The sequence below is a fragment of the Brienomyrus brachyistius genome, chromosome 5 (assembly GCF_023856365.1).
Source record: "Brienomyrus brachyistius isolate T26 chromosome 5, BBRACH_0.4, whole genome shotgun sequence".
NCBI classification, from domain to species: domain Eukaryota; kingdom Metazoa; phylum Chordata; class Actinopteri; order Osteoglossiformes; family Mormyridae; genus Brienomyrus; species Brienomyrus brachyistius.
In genome coordinates this window covers 8,877,329-8,893,980 of record NC_064537.1, presented here as the reverse complement: position 1 = coordinate 8,893,980, position 16,652 = coordinate 8,877,329, and the positions used below count along the sequence as shown (strand labels likewise).

At 42.7% G+C, this 16,652-nt stretch overlaps 1 protein-coding gene across 1 annotated transcript in view; it reads right to left on the bottom strand.

Annotated features, from left to right (window-relative positions):
• Positions 1 to 13,291, bottom strand: part of LOC125742325 (glutamate receptor ionotropic, NMDA 2B-like) — a 35,224-nt gene extending 21,933 nt beyond the window's left edge. Inside the window, exons 1-2 of the mRNA XM_049014231.1 lie at positions 12,774 to 13,291; positions 6,669 to 7,820 (exon numbers count right to left, since the gene is read on the bottom strand). Of these exons, the coding sequence (XP_048870188.1) occupies positions 6,669 to 6,677 (9 nt within the window). The 5' untranslated portion in view covers positions 6,678 to 7,820; positions 12,774 to 13,291. The remainder of the gene's footprint in view (positions 1 to 6,668; positions 7,821 to 12,773) is intronic.
• Between the last annotated feature and the right edge of the window lie 3,361 nt (positions 13,292 to 16,652).

Sequence of the window (16,652 nt, the reverse complement as noted above, 5' to 3'; positions counted from 1 at the left end):
AAAATTACAAAACGCGTGTATTAAATTGTGTTGTTTCTTTACATAATTGCATATTGGAATTTTGTGTTACGAAACGTGTAAAATATATAAATAACCTGGTTTCGCTTCATTCTTTATTCTTCTGTGTGATGACACCGCGCCTTTGTACTGTCACGGAACAGGCTGCCGTCAGCACGGTACCGACGCTCAATTAACCAGAATTTAGCAGAAGCGAGAGACCTGTCAAAACGCTAAGCGCCAATGCGTTATAAAATGCTAATTTACGTTAAGTAACACACAAGTGCTAACTCTATTTCTGCTAATATATTTCTATGTGAACTATATACATTTCCAATAAACAGCAGTAAAATAGTTATGTCATACGTGAATGGACGATTTAATACCTATCAACCAGACCTAATATGTTTGCTATCCGCGAAGGGACGTGAAATCAACTTAACGTGGCCCAAAGCTACAACTTAGAAAGACCAACTTTTTCTTACACTTTGCCTGCGACTGTAATCCGAAGACAAATTTGTGAAATTCACGTTAAATCTTACCGTTCCATAAAAGACATTATAAGGAAATACAGTGGCTTAATGTTCTAAAGTTACTTATGAAATACAAATTTCTCACACGTTAAACGCATGAAAGTACAATAATAAAAAAAAGAATTTAAATGTCCTTGTGTTTTTTTTTTTTGTCTTTGGGTTACCGTTTCTTGCATTTGTCGATTAAGCGACCAGGGAACTGAGAAATCTGGTTTTCCGAAATTGTTGTCTTGACACTTTAAGCCTAACTGGTTTTCAATACAATAAAAACTGTGAGAGCATTGACTATAGTTTGAGTTGAGACAACGGAAAAGTTAGAACGTTCTTACTCTTTTTAGGTAGCTGACGTAGTAACAATCCCCATAACGAAAGAAGGATTCCCCCCATGTCGTGTTTTTTACATCACATTTTTTTTCGCAGTGTTGACCTCATGTAGAATGTATGAATTAAGAAACAGGACATCTGCAAATTGATTAAACTCGTTGTAACACATGGAAAGCTGCCGCTGCGTTACAGCGGCTTCACAGGACCACGCGTTTCGAGCGTTTGCGCACTTGATCCGTTTGTTTCTTTCTTCTTTAACAAAGATCTTGGCTCAAAGTGTTTCTTTCTTACATTATCACAGCGGGCGCTCCTGACACAAGCCTCAGAAGCGGTTGCCATGGGCTGCATCCATTCCAGGCCATTCAAAAATATACTGGAAGCAGAGCTGATTTTAGAGATATGAATCGTGGCTTCTTTTGGATTATGAAGACTGTCCACCGAAATGAAAGCCCAACACCATAGTATACTGCAGAGCTACAACTAATAAAATGTCAACTGATGTAAATTTCTGTGACTAAAAGTTCAGTCGAAGATTATGATGCGACACGCACTAATGTCTGAATGGGTGCATACGCGCGACCAAAACGTAAACGTAAATTAAACATTGCCGTAGATATTTGTGATCGAATCTCGTCTAGAAATTGTAAAAATACTAAGGGTTTGTGTTAGAATACTCTACAATCATTAATTTAAAAATGATAAACAGTCCTGGGAATCTTATCTTATCTGTTATAGTAAAATAAATATGTTTCTTTAAGGTTTGGATTCATGAGGGCCTCAACATTAATTAACATAGATTCAGGGGAGGAGCTCAGGCAAATCACTGTTTTTTTTTTTTTTAATTAAGATATATTATTTGAATTATTATTTTATAGATGTATGTATTTTTATTATACATTTTTCAACATTTGATATTTTCTTTATTTGTGGTTTAGTTCCTCCCTAGAGAAGCACAGTCCTGTCTTGCAGTTGGCTTGCTGCTCTACACCCCCTCCCCCCTCTTGTGTTCTCTCCTCCTCACACTCTCTCCATCACTCCCTCTGATTGATACTTGTGGGCTTGGCATTGGCCCATCATGCAGAGACCAGCAAAGCTCTCAGAGACACACACAGGCGGGAAGGGGGGGGGGGGGGTGAGGACCAGATGCAGCGCCCCTCACAGGCAGAGAACCGCACACACACAAATTTATGCATTACTCTGTATATACAAACACGCAGAGTGTACAGTCTGGCACTTCAAGACCTGTGCAAACGTCTGCACTTCTGTCGCCCTTGTGATCCGACTGCCCATAGTTCATTTCCCCAGACAGGCAAGCCATGTGCTAACTGACAGACGCCGGCTCTCACAAACGCATGTGTCACAGCTGCCGCTCACCTGGCCCTCGAAAGCGGACCATCATCTCTCCCCCAGGTGTCCACCGCTTGCAGTACACAGCAAGGTGGCTGAATACAAATCTGTAGTGAGCCAAATGGTAAATTATGGCACCTATGGACACTTACAGACCCTTCAGAGCAAGCAAGGCCCTTTTCCCATAATACCTTCATTGATCATCATGATTTAAACCTCTTAGCTTGCTCCTTTTCGAAAGCTGCTGGTATAACTCGCATCCTGTTGGTGTGTCTGATTGTTGACAGAAGGGGACTGGGTTGAGCATCTGCCTCTTGGCATGATAGCCCTCTAGTTTATATGATGTCTGTTATTTGGGTCAGGCGATCAGTTCTTTCACATCGACACCAATGGCTGCCTCGTACTGTTGCCCCCTAAAGAGGTAGATAGGCATTGCACCTGTCACAGTTTTCCACCACTTGCCTTACATCATACTGTATTCCTAGTCTCCACGCAAGGCCCTCGCCTGCGATACTCGACATACCATGAAAATTCAGCTGGCAAAACCTTTCCATGTAATTCTGATTCGGCTAATATTGCCTTACATGTTGTACCCTTTCATGTGATACTGTATCAGCTCAGGTGTCCGTGCGCTATGCTAACTTAACACATTTAACACGAACAGCACACCCGCTGGTTCGTTGTTTTAAATGTGTTGCAAGGAATTCACACCAACACATTGTACGAACAGCCTAACTTCTACCATTATACTGTACTTGCGTGAGCAGATATTGCAATATCATTGCCGATAATGGACACATGCTAACATATGGTATGTGCATAATTAAACACTATTATACTAAACGCAGTGCGCTCTGCATACACATACTGCACAGGGTAAACAAACACACAAGCACAAACAGTAACGTCTCGGACAGTCAACGGGAACGACCCCCTAACTGTCTTGCCTTTAAATGTGGCTCATTTTTGAGCAGCGGGGATTTCCCCACAGGTGACTTTGCTACGGATTGCCCCTTGCATGCAGCCGCTCCCCACCACCGTCATCCATAATATACCCCTCCTGCCTTTTTCTTCCCCTCCCTCATCCTCTCCGGTCATGGTTAATTAATTACCAATCTGTTCTCAGTTAACGCCAACTGTAAGATTGATACTGAAACGTTACTAGCGTTATGTGTTCGGGATTTAAAAATAAATAAATGAATGAAGTCATCTTTATCCAAGCTGGAAAGTTATACGAATGCATGAAAAACCGGTTTTCCGCCTGGGTTCATACTTAAACGTAGCTACATTAAGGTGTAAAAACACAATCCGTTCGTTTTTAAACGTACGGGAGTGAATCAGGCTCCGGAGCAATAAGTGCTTGAGAGGAGAGAGTCTTGAGAAATGAGTGGGGGAGCGGAGATTATTAGGGAGACGCAGAGGGCAAGCAAGCTGTCACTCCTCCTAAACTCTACATATTAACGCCGAGAGCATCTCAGAAGAGGGAAACACAGGCGGCGGCTTCAGTTTTTTTTATGTGGTAGGACAGAAATGGAGGGAAACAAAATCGCCGAGCGCGACACCGAGGCAGAAGCAGAGTTATTCGAAAGCAATGAAATAACAGGGCGCGGGACTGAAGCGAGTCAGAATCGAGTCTAGGAAGTGAGGAGCGCGAAGCGTGGCAGGGGGCGATGCGCGGGGGAGAAAACCAGAGTGACGCCGGATTAGCCAGTATCTGAAAAGGACCCAAAAGACAAGAAAAAGGAAATTTTAAAAGGAACTGCAGAAACTGCAGAAAGTCACTGCCAAGGTGTCACCTACTAAGCATTATCTGGTCCACATTAGTTTCTAAAAAAGGCGGAAATCATGGAACATTATGTAGTCAGGTGACTAATTTAACTCAGAGAGATCCAGGGTAAGATCAGGTCAGGGAGGCTGAATCTGGATATAAATGAAGTCAACGTAATGTTATCCCGGTGATGTCATTGCTCTATCATCTAACCAATGGAGAAACAACACTGGATCGTTACACCAACATAAATACACTCACTCAGTGTGTAGAGCAGTCTACACCCAGGACATTTCCGTCACCTGACACATTTTTGTCGTGCATACGGAAAAACGCACTCCTTCTGCCCGACTACACACTCCAAAGCATGCTTTTCAACATTAACCACCCTTCTTCCTGTGCCCTGCCAGTTCCCAGGATCTAGGCTTACAGATTAAATTCTCTTCATCCTTTTCTAATATCAAGCCTTCTTCACTTGTCCTCTCTCGAAAACAGTTCTTTCCCTTCATTCCCTGTTCTAGTCTCTAAATCTGTCACCACTCCTCTTCCTGTATTATGTGCCAAACATTTGATAATACAAAACATGTTTTATTGCCATGACTATGACAGCAAATCTTTCAGAGATGCCTTTCTGAAATTCCACTGCGTGACCCTTTGGTCATATAACAGTAATGAAGTGAATGAGTGCAGAAAATTAAAAGAAAATTGTCCTGCAAGTATGTTATTCATGTATTTAAATATATTTATTAGGGTTGTAACTCTATATGAATAGATTCTACTGTAGAATCTATGGCCAAGCTCATGGGTAGGAATATATCATGAAAAAGATCAGAGGTAGAAAGTTCAGGTCCAGAAAGTAAAAATCCAGACCAAGATTTTGTTTCAACCAACCAGCTGAGCATGAAGAGTGACATTCACAGAGGACTCTCTGGTTGGTTGAAACAAAATTTTGGTCTGGATTTTTACTTTCTGGACCTGAACTTTCTACCTCTGAAAAAGAGACATGCAGAAACACTTATTATGGTTATTAGCCAGGTGTAACGGACTGGTGCATTAGAAGTGCATTAGACCTACAGAAGTCAATCCTTCTTCATCACCGTGCACTTACTTCATTTTTACCAGAGACTGTCACACCCGACTGATGGTGCTCGGAGTTGAAGATGGGAAGTGTGTATTCAAAGTCGAGAGCGCGAGGGTGGCAAGCGAGGAGGAAAGAGTGCAGGACGGTGAGGCAGAAAGAGTGAGAAAGGGATGAGAGAGAGTGCGAGACGCAAAAGAAAGGGAGAATTTTTATTCAAGGGAGGCTACTGGTCAGCCCAGAAGTGTCTACAGGTATAAATAGTACAGCTGGTGACTGAAGAGAGAGAGAGAGAGACTGGGGGCAGGAGAAGGACTGCAAGAGAGAGAAGAAAGAAGAAGGGAACAAGTCAAGGTGCCAAGTAGTGAAAGAATGGAATGGCAATGAAAGGAAAAAGGAAACGAAGAAAAGAGAGCACTGGACAGAGAACAGGAAGAGGTGAATAGATCTAAGGAAGGGTAGAGCCAGGAGGTAGGCAGGCAGTTCAGAATAGAGGGATGAAAAGAGTATAAATGAAAGAGAGAACGCAGGTGACAAAAAGGAAACAAAACATTTGCATTTAGAGTGTAGAGCAGGTCCAGATAGTATCGTTTAAGTGCAAGCAGGTGCCCTGAGGTGCGGATGGCTCACAGAGCAGAAGCTGGCAGCTTCTGGGCTTCGTGACGGAATTCATTAGCGTCATCATTTGACAGATGAGTCCTGATAATCATCCCTCGTGCTGCCGCTTGTGCTACACCTTTAAATTAACTCTCACGCTTGCGCACCCGCAACTCCTGATTAAAAACAAACCAAAAGCAAGCAGCAAGAAAGACGCTTTGTAAAGTAATCAGCGGCACCCTTAACTCCGCGTCGATTTCTTTTACGTCATGGAAACGACTCAAATACCCAGCAGTGAGCGGGAAGGACTATCAGCCCGACAATGACATCAGGTGCAGCTACGTCGCTCGCCACAAGCTTCCCGGCTGGACGCAAAATAGGTCAAAGTTAGCCAAAGAGCTCGTATCTCCGTACCGCACCTTTAAACGTGACAGCGAATGGCGTTGCTGCTATAGCACGGGTCCAATAGGAAACAAGCTCTGTATGTAGTGTCACCAAGAAAGAACCAATTGCCAAAGATGCTCAAGAATCACATACGCTGATACATACATGCAACATTCTCAGTAACTGCAGCCCACTCTCTGAATACCATAAATAAAGTCACATCTCTATTGGTTCTCTCTCCATTTTCATTCATTGTCCTTTTTCTCACAGCATACTTATGGCCTGCAGTGCAGTCACTTGTCCCTTTATTCTGATTGGGATAGATACATGTTTCCCCAGTCATGTCCTGGACAAGCAGCTGGACGATGGATGGATGTGTGGAGCTCGCCAGCAGAAGCAGAAAATAACAGCAAATTGACCAGTGAATAAACGCTACATTAAATGCTACTACGGCTATATAAAGTGAAAGTAATTAAGGCATTTTTTTTTCTGGACTGTAAGTGACAATGTGTAGGATGGGTGATAGAGAGACGAGAGAATCTTACAAGCACTAACTAACACAATCAGACAAGGTGAACAAAAGCATTAAGGAAAAGCAGGAGTCGGGGGAGGGGGCAGTGGGGGGGGGGGAGTATCTTACCTTGTTCATGTCCAGCGCAAATCTCCTCCCTGCTTCTCAGAATTGGCATGTTGGAATGACCTGGTCCTTCCCTCTACCTCTCATAGCCTAAGGTATTGGATGAACTGGTGAAGTCAAACAAATAGTGATGGAGGAAGAAGAGGATGAAGGACTGGGGGGGGGGGGGGCACGCAGTGGAGAGCGTGAGGAGGATGTTGATGTGCGGAACAGACGAATGAAAATGTGGGATTTCTGTCTGCACTCAAATGGCTTTAAAAGGTCACTTTAAACACTTAGATCTGGTAAAAAAAATTAACTGGAAGTTTCTATAAGCAGCTGAAATGTGGGTCTAGATTAATGTTTAGATGATATTTCAGAATAGTTTACAATAAAAGTAACAAAAACCACGGACGTCCCTTAAAAATAGTTGCGTTAAAGATTCAGGTAAATAGAATGTGAAAACGAGTGCTGTCAGTAATAAATGTACGGACAGCTAAATTAGAGCACATATTTTCAAAAAACGTCAAAGTAATTCAATGACGTTAAAACTTTATCTTTGATGAAGGCAAACATTTGAAAACTTCGGTGATCAAAAGGACAGAAATAATTGTGTAGTCCACGAAAGTTTAAATCTTTTTATCTCACAGAAGCAAAGTTACAGGGCTGATGGGCTTCGTCACGTTTCAAGCGAGGAAGAGCGGTGAGTGAAGAGAAAGCTTGACATGAAATCTGTTTGTGAAGAATACATGTAATATCAAAGTTATTAATAATCTAATACCGCTAACACGTTGGGTAGTAATGATATATTTCAACTGTGAGAATTCCGTTGTCCTTTCTGCGGGCTTTGTCCTCTCTTTCCTTATGACAAAAATATATGACCAAAAAAAAGAAAGATACAAGTATCTATACACAAAAAACATAGAAAAGGGGAGGATGATCAATGGAGAAAGGAGAGATGAGTAGCTCCCTTCATCTGCCTTTCGTCCAGGTCATAATCCTTTCATTGCTTGGCATGCTTTTTTGGGCGCACCCCCTTTATTCCATTCCGTCTTTCCGAGTAGCGTGTGACACCGCCAGCGAGACGGAGACGCCGGTCCGCTCTCTTCTCCTCCTTCCTATTTAGTCATCTCCTCCTGTCTGGCAGCCTGATTTCGCCTGCTGGCGTTTGTAGGACTGTGGGAGAGGGAAGAATGGGGGGGGGGGTGAGGGAGGGGGTGAGATTCAAAGGCACGAATCGGGGGAGCCCAGTCACATATCACGACGTGCAGAGAGAAGAGCCAAAGAGAAACGTCCGAGGCCTGGATCTACAGCTGCATGGCCCACGAGCAAACCTGATGCTTGCGTGTTTCATAATTTGAATGTCCGCCATCACCACCTTTCACGATGGGGCTCTGTGTACACAGTCTATCACTTTCTGTCCATAACACTCTTCAGTAGAACTAACCACAATGTCCAGCTTAAATATGACATTCCCTACTGTCCACATAGATAATATAACACTCTAAATAATTCCTGCTTGCATTCATTGACATTCACATGCGAACGTAACCCCACATACAAGCTTCTCCAACCCGAGAAGCAGGGGAGAGTTTGAAGGTCTGTGAGACACAAGGCAAACTGATGAATTATGCATCACACTAGACTGATACGTGCAAATGTATCTGCATTCATGCATAAGTACAGAAAATTCTCATACTTATATAATCATATTTCACCAACTTCTCCAACAACAACATAAATGATCTAGAAAGTGCATCATACAGTATAGATGGTGCATGCATATATTCTGCCTGCTAGGATCGACAATGACTCAAGTGAAATCATTATTGTGTCAGATTTAATTGTTGATATTTAAAGATGTATACTAATAAGTAAACATGTATTCAAGGTCAATAGATTCATAATACTAATTATTTTGTATGCTGTAGTAATTAACCCCAAATAAGTGTTTGAACTGGAATTCAGTGATATCATTTACTCTTACAATACAGTGCAAACACAAACATAAACACACACACACACACACACACACATATACAGTATATAGATAGAAACACACACACACCCATATACAGTATATAGATAGAAACACACACACACACACCCATATACAGTATATAGATAGAAACACACACACCCATATACAGTATATAGATAGAAACACACACACACACCCATATACAGTGTATAGATAGAAACACACGCACCCATATACAGTATATAGATAGAAACACACACACACACCCATATACAATATATAGATAGAAACACACACACACACCTACATACAGTATATAGATAGAAACACACACAGCCATATACAGTATATAGATAGAAACACACACACACACCCATATACAGTATATAGATAAAAACACACACAGCCATATACAGTATATAGATAGAAACACACACCCACACCCATATACAGTATACAGATAGAAACACACACACCCATATACAGTATATAGATAGAAACACACACACACCCATATACAGTATATAGATAGAAACACACACACCTATATATAGTATATAAATAGAAACACACACACACACCCATATACAGTATATAGATAGAAACACACACACACAGCCATATACAGTATATAGATAGAAACACACACACACACATATACAGTATATAGATAAAAACACACACACCCATATACAGTATGTAGATACACACACACCCATATACAGTATATAGATAGAAACACACACACACACACACACACGCACACCCATATACAGTATACAGATAGAAACACACACAGAATGGTCAAAAATAAGACACACAGATAATAATCAAACATGGGCAAACTATGAGAAGCTACTAAAGGGTTACAAATTGTACAGAGATAGCTGTTTATATAATGACGTTTCTACGATTCTGTAACATAATACACTCGTTTCATTTTGAGCCAGGCATCACAAAGACAAAGCCAGGAAGAAATAAATGGATATTGACATAGTATAAAATTCTTGTTCACTTTTTTTTTATCAGTCAGTAAACTGTGGCCGTTGTTAAAGCCTGGTTGGTTTTACACTATGGAGGCTTCTTACTGACCTTTAGAAGTTTACATTGAAGCTGCTGTAGGGAAAATTTGGCCCCACACTACGCCTGAGAATACAGGAGCCGTATCTGTCGGAACACTATGGACAAAAAATATAGACGGATGAGCAGAATGTGTGTGCTTAAAGAAAACATTTTCAAATCCTATCAGTTTTGTGTAAATGTTGATATCACCTGCGCAAGAATATGTTTCCAATTCTTCCTCCTGAATCCATTTCTGCTATTTTTTTGAGGAATAAAAGTGCAGATTGGGGAGGATTCAGCAATGAAAAGAAATTTCGCGAGAAACGCCAAAGTGACTCCTGTAGCATTAGCATACGCAGAAAAAGCTCAGTTTTATGTGTTTGCAGTTAGAAAACGCCTCTGAGGCTCATGTATGACACACGGCGTTCCAGGGTACTGGTCAAGGTCACGAGATCCAGAACCCAGCCTAGACAAACTGGTGCACCAGTTGTGGCGCACACGGTCCAGTGCGCAGGACGGGCTGCCCCAGTTAGCACCCTAGCGCTTATCGCAGCGGGAACCTGGGCCAGGAGTCAGGAGATCCTCACGCATGGCCAGACAGACTGATAACAGGAACGCCGCCGTGAGGGCGTCACGGATACCGACGCGGTAATGCGCTCGGTGGTGGACGTGCCACGGGGCCAAGCGTGCGCACGGAAACACAAGCGCATAAGGGAGGAAAGAAGGGGGGGGGAGACTGAGGCTTCGCTTGCATTTTTTACACGACAGCGCTGTATGTAAGACGGGAAAATGGATGAGTGACGGCAGACGTTCCAGTCCACGGATGACATCACACGGGAAGCACATACAGGATGGGGCTCGAGATCAAGAGAAACGAGGTGTTCGTGAAAGGTGGAGATCGACTGAGACAAATATGCGGCCGACATTACAATGGAATAAAAGATAAATAAATAAAAAATCTTCCACTTCAACCTCACAGCAGCCCACTGACAGACACCGACACCTCCAGCAATGCACACACACGTATATACACACACAGGTATTTTGGCATTACCAATACGTGCACTAAATGCCAGAATTTGGATGCTCTCAAATGTCATACGGAATACTCCACTGTAATAAAAAATGTACTCGTTTTAAAAACTGGCAGAATTAACTGGATGAAGAGAAAATGAGCAGGTGTCAGAACAGTGCCATACTCACCTAAACACCCTCTCCTTTCACAGATTAGTAATTCGGCTTTAATATTTGTAATTAGAAAGTAAGCATAACATCGGTAAGAATAGCCTGTTAATATTAAAGAAAAAAACATGTGCTCCTTAATCCCGGATGACAGAATTTCGTTCAAAATCAATATATGAAAAAAGTATTAAAATTTGTTTAGTCCACAAGGGAAAAAATACCACAAAAAAATCCTGAATTACATTATGCTTTGTAATCACTATGTTAAATTATGTGTTTTAAGTTGGATCCAACTCAAGAGCAAATCCTTGGAAAACTAAATCCGAAACAAATTTATTACGGCAAAGTTGATCCAAAAATGAGAACTGTCAGTCCCCTCTCAGTCGCGGTTTATGAGAGCGTTTAATGGCTCGGCTGTGAAGGATGGGCGAACGAAAGCGAGAGAAAGCGGTGAACTGGAGGCATCTATCTGCCTACCTGCCGCTCACTTTGGCTCGTGGCGGCGCACGGACTGACAGCTGCTGATACAAGTTTCGGGTCTCCTCGCTGTTCATTTTCTGCCCTTCACTCTCCACCCTCCCACCCAGTCCTTGCCGGATATTATTCTCTGGATAATTCGACATACACAAATTTCTAAATAGAAAATCGAACGCAAAACAGGTGCCTGGGGACGAGGACTCTTTAACGCAAATACAAATGAATAAATAAATTGTCTTAAAATGAATGAATTAATGAATTAATGACAGCAATTCGGGAAATGCCAAGAGAACGAACGGGCGGGTTAAAATAATTAAATAACGGAAAATGGTTTTAATTAATGACAGTTATTATGCCAAACAATGCGAAACACAGAGGGGGCAGCGATAGAGTAAAAAGGAGAAACAAGAGAGGAAAAACGCACAGGTGACAGACCAGTAGAATAGCGGGAAAAAGATAAAGACCTGCCGTAGGGCTGCCGTAGTGAGGGGGTGTACACAACCGCTCGTCAGGACTATTTAATAAAGGTGATCAACCAAAAAGTGCGGAAAAGTCTTTATCTGTTGGCTATAACATTATCAAAACATGGAAATTAATTGCGAACGCAAACCTCCGGTAAGCAAATGTAGAAACAAAAGACTAAAAAGACTCAAGATAAAACAACAAAGCAACCTAAAGGCATGATGGACAGAGAGGTGGAGGAGTTGTGCTTTTCGTTTTTGTGGGTTGAGAAATGGAGTAATTGGATTTCTCGTAGAGTGGGAAAGGTAGACAAAAAATCGAAAGATGTGCAACTTATCCAGCAAGTTACAAAGAAACGTGAATGAAGACTGACAGGAGGAGCAAGGTACGGGGCTGAGAAGTGGCGTGGAGGGAGCTACGGTAAAGCCGTGTGTGTGTGTGTGTGTGTGTGTGTGTTTATGTGTGCGTGTGTGTGTGTGTGCGTGTGTGTGTTAATGCGTGTTTCGTGTATACGTAACGCACACACAAACACACACACACAGACCGACAGATAGACAAACACTAAACAATCGTCAAACCTACCTATAAATACATTACAGAATCCCCCAACACAGGGATGCGTAAGGTGGAGGGAGAAGAAAAGGAAAAGGAAAAAATAAAATCATTGATGAGGAGGCGTATTTTTTAGAAAAAGATCTCTTTAAAATTATCTGCCAAAAAAAGTTAATCTTTAAATGAATCAGACTTTTGGAGAAGAGGCTCTGAGGGACTGAGGGAAGGGAAAGAGGAGAGGGCAATGAAATGGGGAGGGGGTGAATATAGAGAGGGAATGAAGAGATGGAGAGAAGGATTAAGCGGGACAGATACAGAAAAAAGGATGAAAAGGGAAAATGAAAGACAACCCCCCCCCCCAAAAAAAAACTCTCCCCCCTTTCTATATCGTCCTCCCCATTTGTCACTCATACATAGTAGAAATTGTTGACTAGGTAGATAGAGAAATAGATGAGCAGGCAGAGGAGGGAGATCGCGAGTAAATGGAAAGATGAAGCACCTCCCAGCACCACGATGAGGAAAAAGAAGAACAAAAATCTAAAGAAAAAAATGAATACTCCAGAAGCTTCCGTGTTTCCTTCTTATTTTTGTGGGAGGGGGGTCATCAGTGATTTCCCCTCTCCCTTGTTTCTCTTCTGCCTTCTTTTATCTATCAAGGAAGATAGTATCCGGAATAAAAATAATAAACAGCCATTCGCTGTAGCAGCAATGAGGCGCTATAGAGGCAGCTGGAGTGTGGAGAGTGTTTGCAGCGTCACCGAGGCTAGCAGGTGCGCAGGGCGCCGGGCACCGTCGCCTGTCGCAGCAGCGCTACTCTCTGCCGAGCGCGAAAGGACGCCGACTGAAATCGCGCTGCCTCGCTCCTTCCTCTCCCTCCCTCGCCCGAAAAGCAGGGGAGAGGGTGGCCGGGAGGTGGGCCGTTCCACACTATTAGTATGCGTGTGTATGGGGAAGGGGGGGCTTTTTGCAACAAATGTCAAGGAACAAGCTTTTATTAAGAATTAAAAGTGAACGGCTCCCCCTGCTGTAAAAAGAGATGTATCTGGGCACATGTCTTTAGTGTAAAATGTCATTTTACACACCGTGTGTACATTTTACTAGTTGTAGGTAATCCTCAATTCTAAGTAAAATTACCGGCATTCATTTATTTGCTTTAATGACGTTTCCCAATAGCAGAGAAAATACAGCATAACTTCTCGTCCATTAGAACAACATTTAGGACAATATAGTGCTGCATTGACTGAGGAAGTGCAAGGAAAACGCAACATGCCATTCTGAAGAGAAATATGAACTGGTGGAAAGGGTTAGTTATTATATCAGGTGAACGGGAGTGGCAGCAGGAGGAATGCAGAGCAAATTCTCGATTGGCTGTTGCTCATCTTTCCTCGCTGATTATGTCTCGTAGTAGCACAGAGCGTCATTTGTTAGCATTACCCCCCCCACCCCCGGAGTTGTGTCCTGTCGGTTATGACATCATATAACACATGTTCCTTCACCGATCCTCTGTCCATGGCCTGTCCGTACCCCCCACCGATTTCCGTCTGCATGTTCACTGGTCCCCATTTCCGTAGCCCCCGTTCCAGCCTCTGCTCGCCCTTCTGGCTTTTGCCGCTCTCTCCATGCCGGCTGGCTTGGCACGCGGCTCTTGCTGCATCTCATCTGGAGAAGATTTCCATTTTTGTAAATCTGAGCACAAATACAAGGAAGACAGAATCGGATAAAGTGCTACTCATCAACCTCTGCAAACAGGAAAAGAAAATCACAATAGCAGAAATGTTGCAGCACTTGTTGATGGTTTCAGCATGAAACAAACTAATACCTACATTTGCCACTAAGCTGCTACAATCAAAGCATAAAACAGTAATCGGTTAATTGCAGTTCAAATGTTTATCGTGTGATATTCATTATTTGATCTTATACGTCCATAATTGTAGTAACAACACCTCGCGGTGGCTGTGGAGAGCGGTACAAAGAGCTCAATCATTACCCATGTGGCTGCGCTGTCAGGCACCCCGAGTTAAACTTGTGTTATTCCGTCCCCATGCGGCCGGTATCATAACAACAGCTTAAATGAGCCGCAGGCGAGGAGGAGAAGCCAAGATGAAAGAACGGAGACACTAACATCTGCCGAGCAGAGGCAGAGAAGAAGAGAGCGAGAACGAGGAGAGCAGAAGAAAAGAAATATGCAAATTTCAGACATTATAATAATGTGTGATTCCAGGTCTGCGTTCCATCGGGCAGCTGGAGAAGGAACGTTTCCAGCAAAAGAAAGTTTTTCATAAACAATCCACACGCGAATAATGATGAGGGGCAGGACTCTTTAAACGAATAAGCGAATTGTGGTACAAACATTAGATTGATTACAAAGGCAGAAGGAAAACTGGACAACAGTGCATGGCAGATAGGGCACCCACAGACAGTCCATGGTTTTGCTCCCTCCCAGCTTCCTGCCAGACAGTCCACGGTAGGGAGCAAAATTATGGACTTGCTGTGGGTCCCTGAGTACAGGCTCATCCTTTCTGAAATCGGCTCCAGGCACTGAGTCATTACAGCTACACACAGGTCATCTTCAGGTGCACTGTAGGAGGTCCCCATGGATACTGGCAGCTTTAACAGCATAATTCCTACCGGCGCCATCAGGCCAGCAGGTGGCGTAGCAGTTAAGAAGCCGGACTGGCGATGAGGAGGACTGAAATCGAAATTGCCTGGAGAGGAGCCATAGTCGTACCCTTGATCAAGGTGCTTCTCCTGAAAGTGCTTCAGTGCACATGGAGATTGGAAAAGGGGAGAGTTGTGAACAGTGCCAGCTGTTTTGGATGAAAGCATCTGTTAGGCCGAAAAAAATAATAATGCAATAATACAGGCACAGCAGGCTGTGACGAAAGCCAGCCATTTGTACCATGGAAAGGGTAGAAGCGAACTGGCACAGAAATCCTTCCAACACTTGGGCTTCAAGGACACACAGATTATAAACGGGGGTTTGAAAACCCTCTAAAATTATACAAAGTAAGTCTGACCTACTTTTTTCCCCACAACTGTAGTCTAGAGGCACAAAAGACATGCTTATAGATCTGTTCTTCACATCTACCAGGAAAAAAAGTGGCCTTTGCCTTCAACTTTGTGGAAAATTATTTATTTCCAGATACATTTTTTGTTAACTTAAAATCTGTGCAGTCAAACTGTAATTTTTTTTGCATAGTTTGTCAAGAAGAGAATAATCAGCAGCACAGTGGATTAAGCCAGGGATGGACACTCTGTAGATGTTGTAGGTACAAGTTTGACTGTCTGCCCATGTCCCCTGGGCAAAGTAACCTTACAAAATTCAGATATAATGGTATAGGCTTTGGTCTAGCTAGAATTAAGAGTGAAATGTGACTGTGTTTTGTCGTTAGGGTAGTGAGCGGTGTCTCATATATGGCTTGGTCCATTTTCCAGGTTTACCAGCTTCCATTCAGTTGAGGTTCACGTCCAGAGGCACCCAGGCAGGTGACATTAGATACAGTGAGCTAAAATAGCGGCTCTTAATTCTATGTGAAAATACTGTGAGGTGGCATGACGTTGTCAAACTGTTAGTTAACAGGCTGAAGGATTTACCACAACTGCTCTCTTATTCATTACAGGAGCGGCAAAGAAAGCAGCGTCCAGCAACCTGAGAAGATGCTCCAAACTGGGTAGGTAAACTGGGCCCAGACCCCCCCCCCCATGTCTTCTAGGCGACGAGAAGAATCTTTAAGTCGGGTTTTTAGATAATTCCAGAGATTTTAATGGATTTGGGTGGATTTCCACAACACATTGGCAGATTCTGGTTAACTTCTGTGCAGTGTGCATGGGGCACTGAAGCTAACACTGGAGGGTGTCCAAGACTAAACTAAACAGAAAATAATGATCCCCTTTAACAGCACGCACTCCCACTCAACTGCGCCCACAGCCTATATGTTGTAGGTTGTAAATGTCTTTCAAATACCACTGGCACTTATATACTATTAAGTTATTAAAACAATCCAGTGTAGAAAAAATAAGACTGGGACATTATATAACAAAATGGGCAAAATGCCATCCCTTTGTCTTCTGCTGTGTGTGTACACATGACTGGTCTAGGATCTGCCAATGTGTTAACTCACGGTTAATGGCTGGAGTTTTACCAAAGCCGCCAACTTAAGATTCACTTCAAGAAATCCTAAATTTAACCTGATTAAAATTGAAATCCTAAGGATTTTTTTTTTTTTTTTTTTACTCTTTGGCCAAATGTGATTAAAATGTGTCACTGAGAAGTCTGACAGTGACTCGTAACT